Here is a 21,888-nt window from a genome sequence, read left to right as displayed (position 1 = left end):
TAAAGTGTATTTTGTGGTGGATGCATTATATATATATATATATATATATATATATATATATATATATATATATATATATATATATATATTGTCTTACCAAGATGGATGGAAAATATTAAAAATAAAATTATTTTTCGGTTCAAATAATCTTAATATATGAATAGAGAAAAATGGTAGGTATTTAACAATGACAAGAAATCGGTCCTTTTAAATTCCTAAAACAAGTAATACAACAATTTTCACATGCAATTACGTAATAAGCCATATCAATGACGAAAACCTATTCCATTTCAATGTCTCGTTAGCAGTACCTAGCTATAAAAAAAAAAAAAAAAGGAACTGACGAACTGAGAGCTTAACACTTCATTGGAGATCATTGAAGGAGTTTGTAAGCCAAACTGATCGAAAAAGCTTTCATTCCTTCCCTGAGTGAGTCCTCAATTAGCTCCATCTTCCCCAAACTAGAGGCAAAAATGTTGTCAAATATTGACACGAAAGAAGTAGCAGCAACTTCAACCGGAAAGTTGGTTACAGTTAATGTGGTCGTCACCGGAAAACGGACTACAGACGGTGGTTTGTTGTCAAACGTGGGGTTGGACCAACTGCATGACAGCGTCACGGATTTGAAGGGTAAAAGCCTTCTTTTGGAGCTTGTTAGCACAGAGCTCGAACCAAGTAAGTAACAATTAAACAACGATTAGTGTGAAATTAGCCTTCATTTATTAATTATGTGTAGATAAAATGAACAATTCACCAGACTAGCTATCTCAGATTTTAATTAGCCTCTCTGAAATCCCCATTTTGTTGTGCTTCTGAAAGGAAGTTCCATCACATGCAATCCACCCTTGCGTTGCTGCTTAGGCTCAGTTTGGAAAGAGTACAGATACAGTATTTTGTACTGTACATATTTACATTTCACTCTTCCTAAACTGAGCCTTCCAACAATACTGAATTTCTGCTATCAATTTCCAATTGAACCATGGAGCTAAATAAGAATATCACCACCGGATCTGATGCAAATACTCGTAAGAGAAGAGCCCCTCTGCGTTTATCACTAAATAAATAACTAATACGTTTAATGACCCTGCTGATTCTCTCTCTCTCTCTCTCTGTGAGAATACTCTGTAAGCCATATAACATGTAGTTCATAATCCTCATTGGCATCAAAATCTAGAAAGCTAACAAATTAACTATCCCTTCTTTCTGTCTTTAATGAGATTTCGAGCTCGAATGCCCAATAAATCAGGAAATAAAATGGGTTTGTTTTAAATTCTAAACATGGTTGGTTCACCACTCACCAGCAGCCTGTTCTTGTTCTGAAGCGACCAATGCATCGCTAGCTCATACCAAAAATCAGGATGACCTTAAGATTGCTGGTCAATCTCTTATTTTTGTTTTCCATCACTCGTCCGCGGCAGCTTCGTTAGAATTCGATCGGAAGGAAATTCCTTCAAAATCCATGAAAGAAAGGTTAATAAATATAGTTAATTGCCAATACTTTTAATGCTGTTCTTTTTTAGTTAATTCCGTGGTTGGGTTCATTGTTGGAAAATTCCCCAATTATATAATTTTGAAAAGTCCATTAATTCTATGAAATTTCTCAAAACTCAGCAAACAACCATGGCTATCAATTAGTTGAGATTTTATACAGTTTATATAAAGGATTTATTGTTTAATTAAAATTTTATTTATATAATTTAGATAACATTAATATTTCATGTACATATAATTGGCAAATCGGAACAAATTACCTCCATAAAGGCCAAAGTTTTAAAATTAAAATGTAATATCCATGAGCATGTATTTTTTTTCCAATTGTTTATTAAGTTTTTAAACAAATTTTTTTAATCTTGAAAATGAATTAAACACAAACTTTCTCTCAACAAATTTTTATTGTATCCGAATTAATTTCTAACAATGTTGGGGACCCCCATTTTAGGGATAATGGACTCTCCAAGGTTTATATATATATATATATATATATATATATATATATATATATATATATATATATTTCATTACTTAATTGAAAGCTTGCTTTCAATTTGAACATTGGCATATGTGTCCCTAAATTAGATGATCAGAAAGAAGCATTCAATGAGCCACATCATATCAAAATACCCTTTTTAAAGCAATTATTTGGGCAGTGGACAAAAATTGCAATAGAGCATGGGCGTGGGAGGTCCACTAACCTTATCACAAAGAGCTTGCAGCCATATGGGCTTGATCCGACGCTTCCATATTTGGAAAGATGCCAATTGATCAGTCATTCAGCTATGGGGATTTGGTACAATATCCTGTGTTTTCTAAGTTTAAAAACCATCATTTTAGGGCTTGGCAAGACAGGAGGGGTATTAATAGGGCTGCAAATCGGGTCAGGTTAGGTTGCGTTGAGGTCAAATCTAACCTAATTCTAACTTCTAAACCCTAACCCAACCCGACCTTCAACTTGATCTATCTAATCCTAACTAAATTCCTTCAACCCTAACTCACCCCAACCTAATTCGACTTTGGATTGGACTGGGCTCGAGTTGGGGCCAACCAAACCTTTTTCCCATCCCTTAAAATCTTATAAAACTATTTAATTTCAAATCTTAACTCACTTTTCACTATATATATTAATCCTATGTTTTATTAGTATTTGTTTGTTAATGTTTTTATTGGTTCTTTTGGTACAAAATCGAAAAAATAAGTGTTTGAAATGACTATAGTTTACTGAGTTATGACTTGTGACAAATCTTTTGTAGGTGCCAAACATTAGAGAGGAGATGAAGAATAAAATATTCAAAAAATATAAAATATGTTATTTAGGTTTTAGTCTTTTCATTTAGGATTAAGTGAAGTGATTATCTTAAAAGAAAGACATGATAGTATGTAATGAGGGCTATACAACTATCATACATCTAAAAAATCAATGTATGATATAACATATATTTATATATAACCATATACTAGAGAGCCGGGTTTGGGTTGGGTTGGGTTGCCCAAGGAATCAACCCTAACCCAATCCAACCCGAAATAAAGTTGGGTTCATGAATCTCAACCCTAACCCTAACCTGAGTGTCAACCCAACCCAACCCGAAATAAAGTCGGGTTCAATATAACTGCAAATATATCTTCATCATACTAATCCGCCTCAACTGCTCAATTCAGAGTTCGCAAATTGAGGGATGGCTCGTTGGAGTTTACGTAAAATCGATTTTAGCAACCACCAATTTGGAGAAAATGGGGGTTATTAGTGGTGTGTGGCACCAAATACTAAAAGAAAAAAAAAATCGATATCCTATTTTAAATTGGCTTGTTTTTCCTCTTAGAAAATATAGATTACTTAATTTTATATGAATATTGTTGCATCCATAATCTCAAATTAATATGGAAAAGATTAATAGAATCAAATGATTTGAAGATGTGGGTCTATTACACCATGTATTACTTTTGTATATTTAATTATAAATTGGTTTGTTATGATGTATTTTACATATTATGAGAGGAATTGAATTAATTATAAAATTAAATTCAATTAATTTCATGAAGACAAATATAAATAGGAACATTAGGAGAGAAATGATATAATTTTTAGGTATATTTCATGGTAGTGAATAAAGTTTTTCATGAAAAATACAACATAAGGCTCAATTTGGGAAAAGTACAAATATAAATATGTAAACTTTGCAAATAAAAGGTTTAGAAATACTGTATACAAGATTTTATATTGTATATATTTGTATTTACACTCTCTCTTAAATAGCCTTGAAAAGAATACAAATACAAATAAGTACAATGTAAATACAAAATATAGGGTTTTGCACTCTACATATTTATTTTCACTCTTCCAAATGGAACCTAATCAATAAAATTTAATATGTAATACCCATGATTTGGAAGGAGAACCAATTTTATATGCCCATATTTAGGAGTAGCAAATGGGTGCGTTGGGTTGGGTGTAGGTTGAGTATCAACCGACCCAATTTGACCCTCCAACCCATTTTCCATCCATATTTATTGATGTTAGTGGGTCACAACCCACCTTGACCCCTGACCCCCCCCCCCCCCCCTATATGACCCATTTGACCCACCCTAACCCAAACTGTGGCATTTTTTTTTTTATTTTTTCTCTATTTAATATCAACTAAGAGAACATACAAATAAAAATGCACAAAAACACTGAAAATGAATATAAAACATAACAAATTATAGAAAAAATTTGGGAGAATGACGGTTCAGCCTAGGGTCAGAATTTTTAGGCTCAAAGTACATTTGGGATAGGTGCCAGCTTGGAATTGATGCTAATTCACGGGCGGGCATTGGTATGTAGAGTGGGGGTAGGGGTATTTGACATTTTGAATGTTTATAGTTCTGCATTGAGATTCAGAAATCTGCAACGGGCCTGTCTGTACTTTCTGAAAAAATTTAAATGAAAGCATTATTTCACATTTTCACATAAAAACAGAAAATTGTAAAAAAAAATACAAAATTGTAAAAAAATACAAAATGCAGAAATTTAGAAAAATATAAAATATGAAATATAGAAATTACATAAAAACCAAAGAAATTATAAAAATATAGAAAAACACAAAAATTGTAAATAAATAACAAAAAAATCAGGAAAATGTATAAGATGTAAAAAAAGAAACATAAATTATGAAACATTTAGAAAAGTGATAAAATGCAAAGAAAATACAAAATTATAGGAAACATAAAAAATTTGGAAAAAAATATAAAAATTGCAAGAAAAAACAAAAAAAATAATAAAGCAAAAATGCAAATAAATAACAAAAGTACAAGAAACCAAATATAAAAAGTGTAGGAAAATTACAAAAATTGATAAATTGGGAGAATGACGGTTCAATGGAATTGAAGCCAATTCACGGGCGGGCATCAATGTGTAGAGTGTGGGTTTTTGACATTTTGAATGTTTATAGCTCTATAATGGAAATCAGAAATCTACATTGGGAGTGTGGGTTTTTTTGATAAAAGTTTCCATCATGTTTTTGAATTAATAGAAAATTTCAAAAACATAAGAAAATCAATATAAATACATTAAGTTGGAATGTGTACGAAATAACACCTAAGAAGCCAAGAAATGGAATCTAACATTAAATTTTGCTTTTTTTTTTATTTCATATTACAAGAATGACACTCTCTACCAACTCTCTCTTTTGTTTTTATTTTCTTTCAAATTATAAGAATGCCACTCTCTCCTACCAACTCTCTCTCTCTCTTGCTTTATTTCTTTCGAATTACAAGAATGCTACTCTCTCCTACCAACTCTCTCTCCCTCTTTCTTACAAATTACAAGAATGCCCTCTCTCTCCTTGTAAATACATGAATGCCACTCTCTCTCCAATTGAAGGAGACCTCAACTCGGTATCTCGGCTGCTAGGTGACCTGCAATCAAAGGTAGTCGAGCTCGAACTTCTGAGCTCGAGCTCAGGTCTCTAATTCCAATCGAGCTCGAGCTAGACGACACCTTGACCAATGAGGGGGACCTCGGCTCGACACTTCGGTCACTGAGGGAAATCTTGGCTCAGCACCTCGACAACTGAGGGAGACCTCAACTTGACACCTTGTCAATTAAGGGAGACCTTAGCTCGACACCTCGCCTACTAGGGAAACCTTAGCTTGGCACCTTGGTTTGGCACCTCGGCTGCTTGAGAGACCTACACTCAAAGGTATTCAAGCTCGAGCTTTGAAGCTTTTGACTCGAGCCAAGCTCAAGCTCGAGCTCAAGTCTCTAATTCAAATTGAGCTTAAGCCTGATAATTTATGAGCGAGCCCCTGCAATGCAGGGCCCCCTTTGCTAGTATAAGAGAATTTGAAAAAATATATCATATTTCATCCTCTTTACATGTGAACCCAGATCTGTCTTCACCAAGGAATACGATGAACACAAATTTGGGTTTGAACGAGATCTAGCTTGATCTCCTCCTCTACATGCAGTGGATCTGTTTAGCGAAACCAGATCTGTATTCACATACGAAAATGATGAAGTTTATTTGTGATCTCTTCCCTTACAGGCGGTGGATCTATGTTTTCAAACCCAGATATGTCTTCACCCTAACTTCAATAGAGGAAGACAATGAACACAAATCTGGGTTTGAAGCAGATTTAGTGCGAATCTAATATTGGATGCAACCTCTGCCATGGCAGAAAGTGTAATGCGAACTCAACCTCTCTAATGGCAGAAAAAGCATGGAGAGATCTACTATGCAAGCACAACCTTTGGAAGAAGAAGAGGAAGAGAGACAGAGAGAAAAAGAAAGAAGAGAGAAGGGAGAAAATCACTGGTGGTTTTGATGAGAATGGCGACCTTTCTCCCCTCAACCTGGCGATTTGGTAGTACAGAGAACAACACAATCGAGACTCCACTACCAGCTTGACCTTTTTCCCTTACAGTTTCGACCCTCCCCTCAACCCAACTGACCCTAACCCTTTACAACCCAATGGGTACCCTCGACCCAACCCATGCTGATCCTCTTCTCCTAACCCAAATGGATGACTCAACCCATAATGACCCTCATCTTAAAGGGAGAAGTGCAGACAGACCCATTGCAGATTTCTGAATCCCATTGCAGAATTATAAACGTTCAAAATGTCAAATACCCCCATTCTACACATCAATGCTTGCCCATGAATTAGCATCAATTCTGAATTAACACCTACCCCAAATGTACTTTAGGCCTAAAAATTCTGACCCTGGTCTGAACCCTCATTCTCCCCATCTTAAATGGGTGGGTTTTTAAGCAGGTGGATTGGGGTCAAATATTGCCACCCCTACACATATGTAGTTGCAGAATAGGGCTCGTAGCTTAATTGGAGGAGACCCACTTAATTAGAGGAAAGAGCCCACATAAAAAAAAAAAAAGTGAAGAGCTTTCTTTCAATGTATTGTCCTAACTTTTTTCTTCCACGTCCAAAACCAAAATATAATGAAGTCGATCTAATTTTGCTCCCAGTTTAACTCCACTTCTAGGCGTAGACCCATTAATATGATGGTGGGTATTAATTTTGGCTATGTGGCAAAGTTCATACGAGTCAAGATTGGTCCGCCAATTGCATATTCCTGCATCAGCTTGCTTCCTTTCCCTAGTTAGACTAGTAAAAAAGAAGTTGTAGTAGAGTTTATTAAGGAAAATCAATCTTCAGGAAAAATTTACCGTGCAATAGCACGGTAAAAGATTTAATTGATTGAATATAATGGTAAGTACATCTTATTAAAAATGAAAATATATTTTGTAAATATAAATTAAAAATAAACTTCAATTTGATTGGTTGAGATCTAGATTTATCCCTGAAGACAAATTTAATTTCATTGATCCTAACAGTGGTAGTGTATTTTTATTGTTAATTATATATAATTTTGAAGGGACGGGATTGGAGAAAATGCCAATAAAAGGATATGCAAAGAGGTCAAGCAAAGAGGGGGAGAATGTGAAGTACCAAGGTGAATTCAAAATTCCTTGGAGTTTCGGTGATGTCGGAGCAGTTCTTGTGGAGAATGAACATCACAAAGAGATTTTCCTACACAACATTGTTCTCACTACCGTTTCTGGCTCTCCCATCACCATTGCTTGCAACTCTTGGGTTCATGCCAAGTCTGATAACCCAGAAAAGAGAATCTTCTTCACCAACAAGGTCTCACTCTCACTCACTCTCTCTCTCTCTCTCTCTCCATTAGATTTTGAACACGTACCGTCTAATTGATCTCCATGCATGGTGCAGTCTTACTTGCCATCACAGACACCAAGTGGATTGAAGAGACTAAGGGAGAAAGAACTAGAGAACCTACGAGGAAATGGGGAGGGAGAAAGGAAGAGTTTTGAGAGAATATACGATTATGACAAATATAATGATCTTGGAAATCCAGACAGTAGCCAAGAACTGGCCAGACCTGTCCTTGGTGGTGAGAAGCTCCCTTATCCTAGGCGTTGTAGAACTGGGCGTCCAAAGACCAAAAAAGGTATGCATACAAACTCACACCCACTCAAATTCGGATTTTATCTTCACACTGTCCTCACAAAACTTTGCAGCTGTGCAATTGGGAATGCTTCACTGTGAATAAAAACATACAAGTACAGAAATGTTTTCAATCCACAGCTGCAAAAGGCTGTGAGGACGATGGACAAAATCCAAATTCCACCAACTCATCATGTTGGTCCCCAACAGCCTATGCTGTTGAGAAAGTTTTTGGGAATGACAGGTTACCATGAGAGTGAGTAAATTAGTAATTCCCCTCTAATTTATTTTAACCAAAAACAAAGACATGAGCGTGAATAAGTGAGCGTACCCAGCTCAAAAGCTGGGCCAAAGTTATCCCCTCATCATTGGACCTTTTCTTGGTGTTGGATTGGAATTTGGACATGCAATAGAATGGGCCAAAATGGGCTTTTCATTTCCTCTCCAGTCCCCTCTCAATATGGTCCAAATCCAATGTGCCCCAACTTTGTTTTTTACTTGGACAAAAACATTGATCCAATGTCGTCCTTGTAGATGCATTGTCCGAAAAAAGGAGTAGCGACATATATGTACCAAGGGACGAGCAATTTTCACAAGTAAAGAGTGCAGAGTTCACAAGTGTAACAGTGTCGTCAGCGCTGAATGTGTTGCTGCCTCTGATAAAAGGGGTCCTCGTGGATACCAGCCTTGGATTCCCGTCCTTTGAGGCCATTAACAGCTTATTCGACCAAGGGATGCCCATCCCTACACTTGAACAACACCAACCGCTATTGGAAAGTGCAGTCTCAACAGTGGCCAACGTTGTAACATGTGGCGGAGCTGATCTCTTACACTTTGATACCCCTGAATTGATACAAAGTTAGTAATCTCTCTTCTCTCTCCCTCGACCGGTAATACACTCTCTACACTAAATCTCTTCTCTCTCTCTCTCCTCCTCATCTTTATTTTTTTGCAGGAGACAGTTTTGCTTGGGCCAAGGATGAGGAATTTGCTCGTCAGACTCTTGCCGGTATCAATCCCTTTGGTATTCAGTTGGTCACGGTATGTTCATTTCATCACTTTTCTGGTACATGTTGGGTGTATTAATTATTTATACCTAGGGAAGAACCTTTATTTTGCCACATGGCACGAGGTGATTGAGGGTGCATGCTGGCTACTGTGAAGCCACGAATGTACCTCAGTAATCATCCACGTGGCTACTTTCGAATGGTGTAGTAGATTCGAGTTCTAGCAAACAGTGGAAATATGTTAGTGGGCCTAGGCATCGCAATAGCTATTCCTCTGGCTACAGCTACATGGATTGACGTCGACGAACACAAATGAGCCCAATTGGAAATTCATGCAGGATCAGGAATGGCCATTGAAGAGCAAACTGGACCCAGAGATCTACGGTCCACCTGAATCTGCAATCACAACAGAGCTTGTTCAGAGAGAAATCAAAGGCATCATGACCACTGACGAGGTAAAAGAAAAACAGACAACATACTCATTTTGTAAAATACATTAATCCCTTGATCGATCTCTGTGGCTGCAGGCATTGCAGCGTAAGAAACTCTTCATTTTAGATTATCACGATCTGCTCCTTCCCTACGTAAACAAAGTAAGAGAGATAGAAGGGACAACACTCTATGGATCACGGACGCTGTTCTTTCTGAAACAAGACGATACGTTAAAACCTATAGCAATCGAGCTCACTCGGCCACCCAGCAAAGATAAGCCCCAGTGGAAGCAGGTGTTCACACCTAGTACTGTGGATGCCACCAACTCTTGGCTGTGGAAGCTAGCTAAAGCTCATGTCCTCGCCCACGATTCTGGTTACCATGAGCTCGTCAGCCACTGGTAAGTAAGAGCAATTAGCTTGACACTGAAGACGGGGTCATGGCTCATGGGAGTAGGCCAGGGTGTCAATGGACCGGTTTTGGGTTGGAGCCCATCCCAATCAAAATCGATTTGGATGGATTGGATGGACCAATAAGACTACATATTGAATTGGACCAGTCCAGTCCAAAGTATTTATTGAATTGGATTGGACCTGGTCCATCCATAATGGATTTACATTGGATTTTGTCGGATTGAATCAATACCCAGCCCATTGATAGAGAAAGATAAGAGTACAGGTGTGAATGGATTGGATTGGACCCGATCCATCTTTAATGGACTCATATTGGACTGGATCGGATCGGACCAAATCCGGTCCGATTGACACCCCGGCAGCAGCATGGGATGGTTGATGTGGCTCCTATTGCCATTGGCGTTGAACCCACTTGTCAATGCCTTAATGGCGAGCCCCAACCTACCTTCAATATAATTCAATTTGTAGAAAGGAGAACTGGAACAATGCTAGAAAAGTAGAGCAGTTTGATGACTCAGAACTGGCCTATATTCTCTCCATCGATGGGTTTAGAATAGTAAAAAGAAATCAGCCTCCATAATTTTATAAACGTAGATCCAAATGGTAGAAGGTATGTGACTTTTATTGCCTCCATGATGTCTTTGTAGGCTGAGGACTCATTGTAGCATAGAGCCTTACATTATTGCCTCAAATCGCCAGCTGAGTGCAATGCACCCAATTTATAGATTGTTGCAGCCCCATTTCCGATACACAATGGAGATCAATGCTCTTGCTCGAGAAGCACTCATCAATGCAGGTGGGATAATCGAGGTTTCTTTCTCTACAGCCAAGTACTCAATGGAACTTAGCTCGGTCGCCTATGACAAGCTCTGGCGGTTCGACAAGCAGGGTCTGCCGGCGGACCTGGTTAGCAGGTAAGCAAACAAAACAGAATTGCTTAAGATTGATTTCAAAGTGTTGATGCAAGTGATGAAGATGTTTCCAACTTTCCAACATCGGTTGATGATGTTCAGATTATGGGTGTTGTACTCAACTAGTTTAATGGTTCTAATTGATCTCCAATTTCACTACCTACCACAGGGGAATGGCAGTTGAAGACCCAACAGCCGAATATGGTCTGAAACTGACGATTGAAGACTACCCTTTTGCTAGTGATGGTCTCCTCCTTTGGACAGCTTTAAAACAATGGGTTAGTGATTATGTCAATCACTACTACCAAGATGTCAGCCTCATTGAATCTGATCAAGAGCTCCAAGCTTGGTGGACAGAGGTGAGGACCAAAGGCCATGAAGACAAGAAGGATGAACCATGGTGGCCCGTCCTCAAGACCCCAGGGGATCTAATTGAAATCTTGACAACCATCATCTGGGTTGCCTCTGGTCACCACGCTGCTGTCAACTTTGGTCAGTATGAATATGGTGGTTACTTCCCAAACCGCCCAACAATTGCTAGGATTAACATGCCTAATGAAGACCTTTCAGGGCAACAACTCCAGGATTTCTTGAAAAATCCCGAATCCACACTCTTGCAGTGTTATCCCTCCCAAATTCAAGCAACATTAGTGATGGCTATACTAGTCGTTCTGTCAACTCACTCCTCAGATGAGGAATATCTTGGGGGTGAGATGGAGTCTTCATGGGCTGAGGACCCAGTGATCAAGGTGGCATATGAGAAGTTTAATGAGAGAATGAAGGAGATAGAGGGAATTATTGATGCAAGAAACAAAGATACAAATCTAAAGAACAGAACTGGAGCTGCTGTTGTACCATATCAGCTTTTGAAGCCATTCTCTAAACCTGGGTTGACAGGAATGGGAATTCCTAACAGCACCTCAATTTAGATTTTCCTTTATCTTTCAGTTGATAATGTTCAATTACTTTATGTTGTCACAACCAGTATATGGATGGATGTTTATCTGGTTATTTAAATAAAAAATAATGAACTGAACTTTTGGTTCAAGAATCTAGTAATTTACATAATCTTTCCTTCATATTTTAATTTTGGAGGGCAAGCGGCGGCGGTCTGAGCTTACAATTACTCTTGGAAAAACTTCCACTATCGATAAATGCAACATCATGAAATGTAAGCACCCACCTGACCCTAACCATGTTCATAAAACTCTGTCAACCAAGAACGACTTAACTCTTAAATTAATAGATATAAAGCAATTACAGAGAAACCACGGCTTATTGCTATTTTATTTGTTAATATTCCATTTCCTTCCGCCATTTTTGTTCCAGAGTTATAAATCTGAGCATATGAGTTTTGGGTTTGAATAAGCCAAATCAGTTCTAGGCTTCAAGCTGCCCTGCCACCCAAGACAAGTTTGAACCTAGCAAAAATTTAACAAGACATTCAACCCAATCCAGGAGACATGGAATTAAAAGCCAAACAGCTTGGCTCATCAATAGTCCCGATCGATAACGGGCTTAAATTTATAGTTTTATATGAGCATTGAAGTTCTTAAACGGTTTTACCGTCAATTTGCGAAAGATTGTCAATGGATTAGACAGTTTCCTACAACTGTCACATTAATGCCACTCTCCAACTCACCCGTATTTCCAAGCTAAAGTTGGCACAGCACAACCCATCTTATAATTGGGGTTTCAGAACTCAGTTAGCAGAGTCAAAGAAAATAGAATAAGAGAAAGAAAAGAAGCATGAAAGAATGAGCTGGTGAACTTATACCAACTGTAAATATTACCTCAATAAAATACTATTCTTTACAAATATACACGTATAAAACGTGGGTAAAAGAATGAAAAAGAAATAAATAAAAAATCTACACAAAATTCCCCTACATATAAATAAAGAATAAAAAAATTGAAACAACAAAGGCTTTCCTTTTATATAGTTATTTTACAGAGATATCCATCTCATTTACACATTCATACATACACATGTGGGTGATGTATGTGTATGCATGAATATGTATTTGCAGAAGACGCCCTTCCAAAAATGATTGTTAAGAAGCCGCACACCTTAAATTAAAAAGTGAGAACTTCTCGCATTCCCAAGGCATTGATGCCATGAGTTTCTGATGAAACAACCTGTTGCAATCTGCTTCCACGGTAAAGGAAATGTTCCATATTTGAATCATGAGAAGGATCTTGTGTTTGTGTCATTACACATGCATTCAGGGATGGGATACTTGGTCACATCTCTCCCAACCTTGCTTGTCCTAAGTTCTGGCTGCCCTAAGGAGTCACGGTGCAAGTCTTTTATAATCATGTTGAACTCAGATTCCGGAAGAGAAGAGTTTAGAAAGTAAGGGAGCATCTGTCTTTTGTTTGGAGTAATATACTTCTTGTGCCCTGCATAGGCCCTATGTCCCTGTTGAAATAACAAATTTTTAATAGTTAGAACTACAAATAATTGAAAAATACAGAACTTGATTACTGCTTTAATTAATGTGGAATAACAAAACTCTAAAGTTAGAGAGATTAAGAAATAGCATAAAAGATTGCTTTTTATTTTGCCAAGTACTGGTCCTAAGCAGGCCATTTGCAGTACTTGACCATATTATTGGAGTAACTCTTAAATCGGGATTCCTAGAGTTCTCAAGTAAAAGAAAAGTTCATCTTTTGAGCTCAAAACATAACCACTAGTCTAGACAATTCAGCAAATTCATTGTGCATTTGATTAGTTGATTGTGTCACTAACCACATGAAAAAAGAATCAGATCCTTCATGCATTTGTGACCTAATCAAAATGATTATAAATACCAGAAATGCAACTGAATAGAAAGATGGTACAGTTGTAGTATGTTGAAGGAGCAAGTACCTGGATTGCATGGCCCATGTTCCCCCCATGAGATGGCATGAAGACATCACTGTTCTCGGAAACTATATAATCAATAGCAGCCAGGACTGAAGCTCTGTCTGCAAATGGCTCCAATTCACCCGGCAGAGCAATATCATCCTTGTTGTAGAAATGTGGAAATTCTCTGGTTAAAGGCAGCAATGCTTCTTTGCCACCAAACGGTGGCCCTCCTGCCCAATATATCCTTGTATTTCGTGGAGCTCCAAGAGCTTTAAGCAGCCTACATAATGCAAGGATGAGATAAATAATTTTAATATTAACACCATATAAGATAATAACAACTATAAGTTTTAAATAAAGGTTTTCAATTCACACCTCATAACTTCTAAGCCATTCAAGGGGCAGAGTCCTGCAAGCTTGCGATCATGGTATGTCATATTTGACCTTGCTGTAAGTAACTCTGGTCGCAACTTTCTCTCATTGTTGATGATTTCATCATATTCATGGCTCAATCCAAGAAGACAACCTGTCCTCACCCAAACATCTTTCTCCAGGCGTAGATGAAGAGCAAGGTATGGCCCCTTGGCTCGCATTCTCTCAGCTAGCTTATTTCCAAGATCCAAAATAGGTGGGGCAAACCTCAGTGCATGAAAAGCCACCTAATGCAATGCACAGATAAAATAAGAGTCAAATATGTCTTAATTTAGATTTAAGAAATTCTTTCAGTCTTAATTGGTACTTTTTCCATTTCCAAAACATTCTATAGTTTTTCACCTTCTTAAAAAACATAAAAAAATATATATATATATATTGAAATACAAGTAAATTTAATTAAGGTTCAGTTTGGGAAGAGTGCAAATACAAATATGTTCAGTGCAAAACCTTGTATACGGTATTTCTAAACTTTATATTTGCACTGTACATTTTTGTATTTTCATTCTTCCCAAACTGAGCTTAAAGTTTTCATGAAAGGACCACAGTTGCAAGATTTGCCAATAGGGAGCAACTGCAACATTTAAAAATTAAAAAGCAAGTCAAGAAACCAGTAACATCAAACTTTCAAATACCTTGCATCGAAGTTTCTGAAGGTCAGAAGGAAGATCCTTGGAGAGCCTCGAGTCCAAACCTCTTAAAAGCAGAACTCCCTCCCTGTTCAACTGCAAAACAGAATAGAAATGCATCAACCTTTCTGGCTCTGCCACATGAGACTCAAAGAAAGAACACTCATCAATAAGAGAAGGGAAAACTTCTAAAGCAATGGAATGGAGCTGATTAGAGATAACAAAGATAGTAGTATGGTTTCATTGAATGTCCATCCTCAAGAATTGGTCACAGAGCAGTAAAAACCTTGGTAAGAGTTAAGGTGTAATTCTTTTGAAAAAGACATTCACTTGGGCCAAAATCGTTTAATGAGAAAATAGTTAGTTTTATAGAAAAGAACATCAACCGGCTAGTACTTGGCTTAGAATAAGAGTCCTGTCAAATTGAGGATCACCATAGATGGCAATATTATGACTTCAGCAATCCAATGTTCTAAAATCTCTTGAGGTTACTTAATCATACATACTAGGTAAAAACCATGCAAAATATTAAATAGAAAAAGAAAAAATCCAATTATAGAAGTAAGAACTGAGAACTTTCATGGGTTTCAAATCGCTACCGAATCTTCAACCAAGCCCAAACACTAGCAATTGAACATAATGCTGAGCTCTACCATAAGAAAGAAACTATGAAGAAACATTGGCTTTTATCTCACTTCTTGTCTTTCTAAACATAGTCAAGCATTATGAGTTAGAGTAAAGAAATGACCATCCATGAATTCAAGTCAATTAAAACAAGCTAAACATTTGGATTTAGTGCAACAACAACAAGAACAAGAGGGATGGTTCTTAGTCCTTACCCTCTTGAGGTAGCGTTGTCGAATCCACTGAGGGGTGACATGAAGAGGAGTCCGTTTCTCTTCTACGGGTCTTGTCATCAGATGCGTCGACGGCAACGATGAAACTATCCGAACGTCATTAGCCAGAACTTTTTTGAAATGATCCAAATCAAATATATCAGAGAACTCACTGCAGTCACCAAAACAAAAATTAAAGGAATCAGTATCCTGGGCTCTCAATTTTGGTCTCTCTGATACTGAAAACAGTTTCAGTTTGTCTGATTTAAATCAAGAAAAATAGAACAGAACATAAGCCACAAAGACGTTCCTTAAAAAAATCATTGGTAAAAGGGGATTTCTGCAAATGTGTCTGTTTTACAGTTTCATCTTTCGATTCTTTGCGCTACTTGTTTATTAATGTTTCTGTCTCTGTTGATGAAACTATCTTTACCTTTCATCTCCCCAGATCACGTTGACTTGCAAGATTGGAACGACCAGAGCAGCACCAAGAATCCGAGCAATCACAACGGCATCAACTATCTGATTCCTCTGCTGATTCATCCCACCAGAAACCACAACCAGCAGATACTTTCTCCGGTCCTTCACAATCACTTCGCTCGACCTCCGATACTCACCGCTGAAATCTAAGCATGGTCGATAACCCAAACCATCTGGCTGCTTCCAAAACTCTGTTTCCTCACCGTCCTCCTCTTCCTGGCGAACGTCCCCAGCATTTGATCCTAGACCCATCTGCGTAACCGAGTCCTTCCTCGAGATTAGCGTCTGTGGCTGACCAACGAAGCATGGGTTGGGCGAGAAAGGCAATAGTGGCTCCAGATTGAAGCCCAACCTCAACATTCCGACGAAAGCAAAGAGAAACAGAACGGAAAACCAGAATCTTGGGTTCCTCGCGGTGTTGAAAAACCTGTTGGCGTTCCTGGAAGACTTCTTCGGTGAGAGAAGGAGAGATTGAAGAGACGTAGACGAGAGAGAATGGATAACCTGCGACGGAACTGAGATGTAAGAGAGTTTCTGGTTGCTGTTCTTCGACTTCGCCATGACAACCATTACAGATTCCCCCCCTTCAGATGAGATGATTGTCTTTATTTTCTGGTCTTGTTCTCTCTACATAGACGAGAGAGAAGAAGGCTTCAAGCCTTTAATACGGAAAAATGTTACAGACGGCGGGAACGCGAGTTGCTTGTTTGCAATCGAGTGAATCCGCGTTTATGAAGACTGAGGGAAGGTGGAGGTGTTTCGCATTCGGAGTCTTGGCTTGGAATTTTAGACGGTTTATGTAAGAATCCAAGAGCCCATTATAGATTAATCGAAACCCAACGTTTAATTATTTAAAATAATTTTCACTAGACACCCTTGTTTTCTTCTAAATTTGAATCTGATCCCTTCCAACTGTTAACTAATCTAGACCATTCAATTAGAATGTAGTGGCCGCAGCACAAACACGTGTCACAGGAGCGGTCACATTGAATAAATGGTGTGATCTCCGCTGCGCGCACTTGTGATTGTGAATTGTGACCTATTGATGACGAACACGATGGGGATCACACGGATTCCTCAGAGCGAGAGCGCTCCCGCATGAACATCACGCATAAAATAATAAATAATTGGAGGGAGAGGGTCAGAGACTCAGAGCCTCATCAGAGGGTTTGGTTTTTCATTTTTATTTACTTTTCCTTTTTGATGAAAGACCAGCGTGTCGTGTTGCGAATTTGCAAGCTGGCCCACTCGAGGAAGGACGGAAAACCATGTGAGTCTGCCGCCGTTCCACTTTACCTCTTTTCCGACACGCTGGTCGATAGCCCAGCCCCCAACAGCTAAAATTTTTCCCCCAAATAATTATGAAACTCCAGTCCTTTTTTTGCCAGCTGGCTCTCTGACTCCACGTGTCGGATATAATACCTTGTTATCTACCACGTCGAATACGACAAAATATATTTCCAAATTTTGGTTGCACACAGAAACCTGTCAGTCCCCTTCTCAGATGGACCGGGGATTCAAATCGTGGCGATCTACATGATCCTCCGATCGTTTAGGAATTAGAAATAGTTTGGTTTCAACTTTCAACCAACATACTCTCTTGCATTTCCCAGTTCCGCTTGGAGAAGTCATGTCAGTGGGTCGGGTTGAGTGGTAAATCCCCACTGATGCGAATTCCTTCTGGACCTCTCTTCTTCCGTTGACATTGTAGTATTGAAATATTTTATAAATTTAGGTTTGGTTGAGTATGAATGGGTCGGGTTGAGTGGTAAATCCGCACTCATGCGAATTCATTCTGAACCTCTCTTCTTCCGTTGATATTGTAGTATTGAAATATTTTATAAATTTAGGTTTGGTTGAGTATGGATGGGTCGGGTTGAGTGGTAAATCCGCACTAATGCGAATTCATTCTGAACCTCTCTTCTTCCGTTGACATTGTAGTATTGAAATATTGTATAAATTTAGGTTTGATTGAATATGGATGTATCATATACAAGATATAATATGGATATGATACGTCGACCATGGATCTAGCCTAATCCTTGGGTTCAATTTGAGATAAACCATATTAAAACCCAGCCCGTTTGGCATCCCTAATTTCTTTATTTGTCAAATCTCGACCCGATCCACCTGCTTATGACTATCTTTGGTTTTGGATGGGAAAACCTAACCGGTTCCAAAGTTTGGGAACAGGATAGGGGGGTGCCAGGGAATCAATGTAGGCCCTCAGATTGGATGAGTTTGAACTTAGAAATGAAATGGTCCAGATCATCAGAGTTCTTCTAACTACTAGATTACCGGTGTATGTGAATGAATGAATCGTTGAAGGTTTGATTTCTTTTTCAATAGATACTAGTCCTACTGTATTAAATGAACAACCGTTTGCAAGCTATGACTAATTGACAACCAACGAGGATCACGAGAAAACCATAACTTGGTCAAGAAGACTCAAGAGGTGGTGGTCCCTTATATTGGACGGTTCTAATTAATGGGGCAATTTAGTCAAAATACAGCATACGCACAACGTAGGAAAAATAAAGGCACCACGACCCACCCACCTCCATGCCCCCAGCCCCCCACTAAGAGAGTGAAAGTGACTAAGTGAGAGTGTATTTTCTCATCGTTGAACCCATGTTAGAATGTGTATTTGTATTTCTATTAGGCATTTAGGCTTCAATAGTTTGTGATGTCATTTGCATTGGTGCAAAAGTGTTAAAAATATAAATAATTTTTAGTGGAAATTTTAGCTTATTTTTGTTTTAATTTTTATCTTGTTTTGGTTTTTTGCACTTTGCAATGCAAATGAAATAAAATAAAGAGTAAATTACAAAGACTCCCCCTTATTATAGGGTCTGTGATAAAGACTTCCCCTGTACTTTGTTTTGCCACAAAGAGCCCCTTGACCGTTAAATCAGATGATAGAATGCATTAAATTATTAAAATATTCCATTAACCTTTTTATTTTTTTACCTTTTTTTATTAAAACCTATTAAACCTATTGTTTTCCCTTTCTTCTCTTCTTTTCCCCTTCTTCACCCTCATCTCTCATTCTTTCTCTCCCAACTCTCTGAAATGAAAGGGCTGAGGAAACTCATGTCTCATCTGACAAAATGCAATGCTTAATAGCCCCAACAACAGATGTCTGCCCATATCACCGAGAAGATCGCCCAACTTCAAATTCTTAGAAAGCTTAGCTTGCACGACAACATTATCACAGGGGAGAGAGAGAATGGGATAGCATTCCCAGGTGAGGGAGCACACTTGTTTAAAATGAATCAGAGGTTTTTCACTTATCTTTCTCATTTAGTTCGAACATTAGAACAAAAATAGTATTTGCTTCTTGAACATATAAATTGTAAGAAATTTTTATTGTTAAACAAATTGGGGGCGCTGAAAAATAATTCTTGAAAGCTTGTTACGAGTTATGGCTTTCTGATTCGGTGAATCCTCTGCCCGACGGAAACTGAAACGATCGGAAAGAAAGCCGGAAAAGGCGATACTGGTTTTTTCTTGTATTGTTTTTTAGTCTTGTTGGATTGATACTAGCCTTGAAATCAATCGTCGCTTTGGCCGAGAGGTTAAGGCGTGTGCCTACTAAGTACATGGGGTTTCCACCTCTTTACCTTTGCCGATGTTTGCCTGGCATTGGCAAAGGTCAGTTATACAACAGGGCATGAAAGCGGAAGTTGCAGGTCAGTTATACAACAAGGGCATGAAACTGGTTTCAGCCGGAAGTTGCAACAGCACCGCCTTTGCTTCATCTCAATCCACCTCTTTACCTTTGCCGATAACTGCTTGCCAACTGGTTTGGCTGGGCCGATTCCACCAGCGACATAGATGGCACTGCTTGCAAGGGGTTTGGGCGCACATGAAGCCACTGATGATTGCCTGGCAACTGGTTTCGGCCAAGCCGGTACAACCGGTAAAGATGAATAGTATTTTTCTTATTAAAAGGTAGTATGGGAATTAAAAAATATTGCAAGGGCAGACTTCAATAGAAAGTTAGGAAGGAGGTTTTTGTCTTATAGTCATAGTACAGAGGGGTCTTTGTGCAAAACAAAGTACGGGGGGTCTTTGTTACAGATCCCATAATACAGGAGGGTCTATATAATTTACCCTAAAATAAAACTTAAGGCCCGATTTGGAAGGAGTACAAATATACGTATGTAGAGTGTAAAACCTTCTATTTTATATTATTTTGTATTATTTTTATTTGTATTTATACTCTTTTCAAACAAGGAAAAAGTCAAAACTAAATGGAACTAGAATTTTTATACTTTATCATCTGCACTCTCATGTATTTGTATTATGTTTTACAAGAAAACCTATGATGCCGGAAAGACATGATACTAAAAAATCTTTGATCAAACAAAATCCCATTAATTTTGATGAAAACCCATATGATTGTTTACCACTTTTATGATACTAGTTGATTAGTTATAATTATTTTTGATACCATATCTTTTCCAACATCAGTGGATCAATTTATAACCAATCAGTCAAAGCCTTTTCCATATCATATCTTTTTAGCATCATAGATTTTTGTTTCACATATCTTATATGTTATATCCTAATAGCCCGATAGCCAAAGCGAGCGTGATATTTAGCAAATCAACCCAACAACCTGGTCTAATGCTACTAAATTTGACTAACGAAAGTAAAATTACACAAGCTATTTTCTAGATCTGAATGGTTGTTATTCGATTTGTGACAATAACTGGAGGAAGAAAACCCCGTATGAGAGGAATTGAGATTAGATCCCAACAATTAAAGTTGTAATTGAGGAATTGGCTTCTATCAAGATTGGGAATATCTCTATATTTGTATGATTTATTTCATGAGAGGCACCAAGTTGCCCCGATAGAAGCCGAATTCTATATTGAGAACGTATCGCCATGGAAGAAAAGGGAGATATTGATGATGTACGCGAAGGCTGGTGTGACCGGTTGTTGGGTTTAGATTCAATCACATGTGAGAGCACCCTAATCGTAACTCGTAAGGTGTAATAAATTGTGACACGCACGTGCCATCCAATCGGGTGGATTAGTTTGTGAAAAGGAAAAATAAAAGCCCCAAAAAAATGAGGAGGTATGTAGTGAAAATTGGAAGAAGTGAAAATGTGAAAACATCGGCGATGAATTGAGGGAAAAGACAGAGAGAGTGTATTGCGGGAGGTAGCGTCTGGGGTACGCCATTCTCCGCGTCTCGTACAGCTAGCTCTCTCCAGTTTATATTTCTATTGGCCCAAAAAGTCCACTAACTCATTCTGTCATGTGGGTCTCACCCAACTGACACATCTAATGTTTCCTTTCGCATCCTGCATTCCCAATACACTCACACCTCCCTTCTCACAATTCCGTGTTTACTCATTCAAATGCTCCAGCCTTTAAGTCTTCAACTAATTAAATATACTAATTTTGCCTAAAGCCCTTCTGTTTTTACATTTTTTTATATAACCCCTAAATATAAATATTATTCGGTTAAAACCCAAAAAGAATTAAAATTTTCGGTTTTAATTTTTTATTAGATTGTTTTAGTTTTTACTTTTTTCAGTTTGGTTAATTTGTTTAATCTAAAAAATCAATTTGGTTGCGTTTGGGAGTGTTTATTTAAAAAATAAGGGCTTAATCTAATAAGCGTTTGGTGAAAAAGCACTTATTTTAAGTATCTATTTGGTATTGATGTTGTTGCTCCAGAAAACGGTGATACATCAATGCCATGTCAGAAAACACGGTGCTCTAAGAAATGCCTGTTTGTTTGAAACCGTTTTTTCATAAAAAATGGTGCTTTAAGCCACGTTTTAAAAATCAAGAAGGTGTAGTTTGGAGCAACACTGAATTTGGTGTTTTCTCAAATTATAGTTCATTGCTACCAACGAGGATGTGATGTGGCATTGACATGGTCTTCCCATAATGGGTACTAATGTTGAAAACAAATATGA

The 21,888-nt window shown here is 38.0% G+C and overlaps 2 protein-coding genes across 3 annotated transcripts; one reads left to right on the top strand and one right to left on the bottom strand.

The window, feature by feature from the left end:
• Positions 1 to 322: 322 nt before the first annotated feature.
• On the top strand, positions 323 to 11,767 carry LOC104597527 (linoleate 13S-lipoxygenase 2-1, chloroplastic-like). 2 transcript variants are annotated; one of them, XM_010259119.3, is made up of 9 exons: positions 323 to 675; positions 7,367 to 7,635; positions 7,723 to 7,960; positions 8,491 to 8,814; positions 8,912 to 8,997; positions 9,302 to 9,418; positions 9,491 to 9,795; positions 10,456 to 10,722; positions 10,889 to 11,767. In XM_010259119.3, the coding sequence occupies exons 1-9, from the start codon at positions 474 to 476 to the stop codon at positions 11,646 to 11,648; spliced, it is 2,568 nt and encodes an 855-aa protein (XP_010257421.1). In that variant the 5' UTR covers positions 323 to 473; the 3' UTR covers positions 11,649 to 11,767. The 2 variants fall into 2 exon arrangements, with proteins under 2 accessions (XP_010257421.1, XP_088748265.1); XM_088892139.1 differs by lacking the exons at positions 7,367 to 7,635; positions 7,723 to 7,960 and having other exon boundaries at positions 326 to 675.
• Positions 11,768 to 12,469: 702 nt separating this feature from the next.
• Positions 12,470 to 16,739, bottom strand: LOC104597528 (O-fucosyltransferase 20-like). Its single transcript, XM_010259120.3, has 6 exons — positions 15,901 to 16,739; positions 15,471 to 15,639; positions 14,638 to 14,727; positions 13,946 to 14,229; positions 13,592 to 13,850; positions 12,470 to 13,141 (listed from the first exon to the last, which is right to left on the bottom strand). Exons 1-6 carry the CDS (start codon positions 16,515 to 16,517, stop codon positions 12,905 to 12,907), a joined length of 1,656 nt encoding a protein of 551 aa, XP_010257422.1. The 5' UTR covers positions 16,518 to 16,739; the 3' UTR covers positions 12,470 to 12,904.
• Positions 16,740 to 21,888: the final 5,149 nt, after the last annotated feature.

Source organism: Nelumbo nucifera, chromosome 7, assembly GCF_055504915.1.
Source record: "Nelumbo nucifera cultivar China Antique chromosome 7, China Antique-T2T, whole genome shotgun sequence".
Taxonomy (NCBI): domain Eukaryota; kingdom Viridiplantae; phylum Streptophyta; class Magnoliopsida; order Proteales; family Nelumbonaceae; genus Nelumbo; species Nelumbo nucifera.
Note: the sequence above shows the minus strand (reverse complement) of the source record. Positions and strands in the feature narration are given on the sequence as shown.

Bases quoted from the DNA above. Each gene is read 5' to 3' on its own strand.
- LOC104597528 (XM_010259120.3), bottom strand. From the start codon at position 16,517: ATGGTTGTCATGGCGAAGTCGAAGAACAGCAACCAGAAACTCTCTTAC. The intron at 14,230-14,637 runs GTATTTGAAAGT...GCATTGCATTAG, and splicing joins TTCAGAAACTTCGATGCAAG to GTGGCTTTTCATGCACTGAG. The intron at 13,142-13,591 runs GTACTTGCTCCT...TTATTTCAACAG, and splicing joins ACATGGGCCATGCAATCCAG to GGACATAGGGCCTATGCAGG.
- LOC104597527 (XM_010259119.3), top strand. From the start codon at position 474: ATGTTGTCAAATATTGACACGAAAGAAGTAGCAGCAACTTCAACCGGA. The intron at 7,961-8,490 runs GTATGCATACAA...TCGTCCTTGTAG, and splicing joins GCGTCCAAAGACCAAAAAAG to ATGCATTGTCCGAAAAAAGG. The intron at 8,815-8,911 runs GTTAGTAATCTC...ATTTTTTTGCAG, and splicing joins TACCCCTGAATTGATACAAA to GAGACAGTTTTGCTTGGGCC.